This window comes from Nuphar pumila, chromosome 17 (genome assembly GCF_984573655.1).
Source record: "Nuphar pumila chromosome 17, dmNupPumi1.hap1.1, whole genome shotgun sequence".
NCBI classification, from domain to species: domain Eukaryota; kingdom Viridiplantae; phylum Streptophyta; class Magnoliopsida; order Nymphaeales; family Nymphaeaceae; genus Nuphar; species Nuphar pumila.
Window position 1 is genome coordinate 82544234 of NC_143265.1, and position 1936 is coordinate 82546169.

At 42.2% G+C, this 1936-nt stretch overlaps 1 protein-coding gene across 1 annotated transcript; it reads right to left on the minus strand.

Moving 5' to 3' along the window:
* Positions 1-963: 963 nt before the first annotated feature.
* On the minus strand, positions 964-1735 carry LOC149812518 (10 kDa chaperonin, mitochondrial-like). The gene is made up of 3 exons (XM_089993446.1): positions 1546-1735; positions 1306-1445; positions 964-1194 (listed from the first exon to the last, which is right to left on the minus strand). Exons 1-3 carry the CDS (start codon positions 1648-1650, stop codon positions 1146-1148), a joined length of 294 nt encoding a protein of 97 aa, XP_089849572.1. The 5' UTR covers positions 1651-1735; the 3' UTR covers positions 964-1145.
* Positions 1736-1936: the final 201 nt, after the last annotated feature.

Consider the following 1936-nt stretch of genomic DNA (forward strand, 5'->3'; position numbering starts at 1 on the left):
AAAAAAAAAAGGTGGGGTGGAAGATGGTGGGGGGTATACCCCAACCCCAACCTCAACCTCAACCTCTCTCTCTCTCTCTTTTGAATTAGGGATTTTCGACTTAGAGTTTCAAATTTAGGGCATTTTGAATCAAGACTTTTAGATTTAGGCGTTTTGAATTAGGGTTTCGAATTAGAGCTTTTGGATTTAAGGTCTTGAATGAGGGATTTTCGATTTAGAGTTTTGAATTAGAGATTTTTGAATTAGGGTTTTTCGAATTAGGATTTCAAATTAGAGCTTTTCGAATCAAGGTTTGATTTAATTAGGACTTTCAATATTTAAAATTTTTATTAAAATTTTTATATAAAAAATTATGGTTTTTTATGAGTCAAAACAAACGCTGGACAAAGTACAGTCATTACATTACAGAACAGACAGATAATTGTTCTGTCCAAATTTTGGACAAGCAATCAAACAGTCCCTTAAGTTGCAGATTTTCCACAGTTGCGGATCCACCAGACGGTAAAGCATGGCCAACACCTGCTCCATCGTCTCAGAAAATGCAAGTCGGACTCAAAGAAAGCCACAGCAACCAGGCTGCATCTTCCAGTAAAGTTCTGAAATAACCAATCCGTGTTGCAGAGTTAGATCAATTTATGGATTCTGAAAGGCTTTGTACCATGCTCGCTCCTATAAATACTCTGACTGAATTCGGCCTCATTAGGTTCAGCCGTAACCAAGTCAAGCCAAGATCCAACCTTTGGTAATTGGAAATAGCTGCCCTTGTCCTTGACCAGGCTAAATCTAGGGCAGAGTCCAGGTCAGTTAGTCTCAGTCGAGACCAGAAGCACCTAGACTCAGACCGGAGCAGAAACCACAACCAATCTTTGCGCATTCAATAGAAATAAACAAGCAATTCGAGTTTCGATCAGACCATCAGATAGCTGAAGTAAACAGCCAAACGACCAACTAAGCACAAAGAAGAAACAGAAAGACCAAACTCTTCTCATTAAATGCAAAAGCCTCATTACACAAAATGCGTGCCCTTCTGCAGCATTAAAGCAGTTTGGCCAACTAAAAATAAGATCCTAAAGGCAAAATGGGAGGGACCCAAAATTTTCCCAAGATCCCTAAAACCCATCAACACAACCACCAAGCAGATCTCTTCAATCATGGAGGGTCCCCAAGATATCATCATCTCTGAACAGATGATACCTGCATTTTTTTTCACCACCATAGGCAGCACACCATCATCATTACCATACACATCTTCATTAAAAAATTAATAGAGAGAGAGAACCAAATCAAAGATGTGAGAAAACCTACTCTTTGTCTCCAAGTTTAACTTCGGTACCACCATACTCGGGCAACAGAACCGTGTCTCCTTCCTTGACGGGAACGGGGATGAGTTTCCCCTCTCTGTCACGCGCGCCCGGCCCGACGGCTATAACCTTTCCAGAGTTCAACTAAAAAGGGGAGAATACACACAAACGCAAGGTTGGGAAGGTCTAAAAAAGATTGAATACTACCCACCAAAAGAACAGAGAGAGAGAGAGAGAGAGGAACCTTGGTGGTCTTCTCCGGGAGGAGGATACCGGCATTGGTCTTGCTCGGAGGGACGATCTTCTCAACGAGGACTCTGTTCAACAATGGTACGAGACGTTTCGCCATTGTTTTCTTCTTTCTCCTTTGGGGATGACGATTTGCAGGAAGAAGAGACGAGGACGCCGCGGTGAGGAAGATAAAGGATTGGCCTACGCTTGGGAGGAAGAGTGGGGAGCAGGGTTTAAAACCCTTTCTCGCTAAAGTAGTAGCTTCTAGATGGTCTTGTTAGGGTTTATGTCTATGTCACAGGGACACGCCATTTTCGATGTGTGTTCTTGGTGACACGAACGGACACTTTTGGACACGCTGACACATACACAGACCCGTACAGCATTATTTTAATATTTTAAAA

Excerpts from the sequence above, each read along its gene's own strand:
- LOC149812518 (XM_089993446.1), bottom strand. The coding sequence starts at position 1,650 with ATGGCGAAACGTCTCGTACCATTGTTGAACAGAGTCCTCGTTGAGAAG. Across the intron at positions 1,446-1,545 it reads TCCCGGAGAAGACCACCAAG|TTGAACTCTGGAAAGGTTAT; the intron begins GTTCCTCTCTCT and ends TCCCCTTTTTAG. Across the intron at positions 1,195-1,305 it reads GTTAAACTTGGAGACAAAGA|GTATCATCTGTTCAGAGATG; the intron begins GTAGGTTTTCTC and ends AAAAAAATGCAG.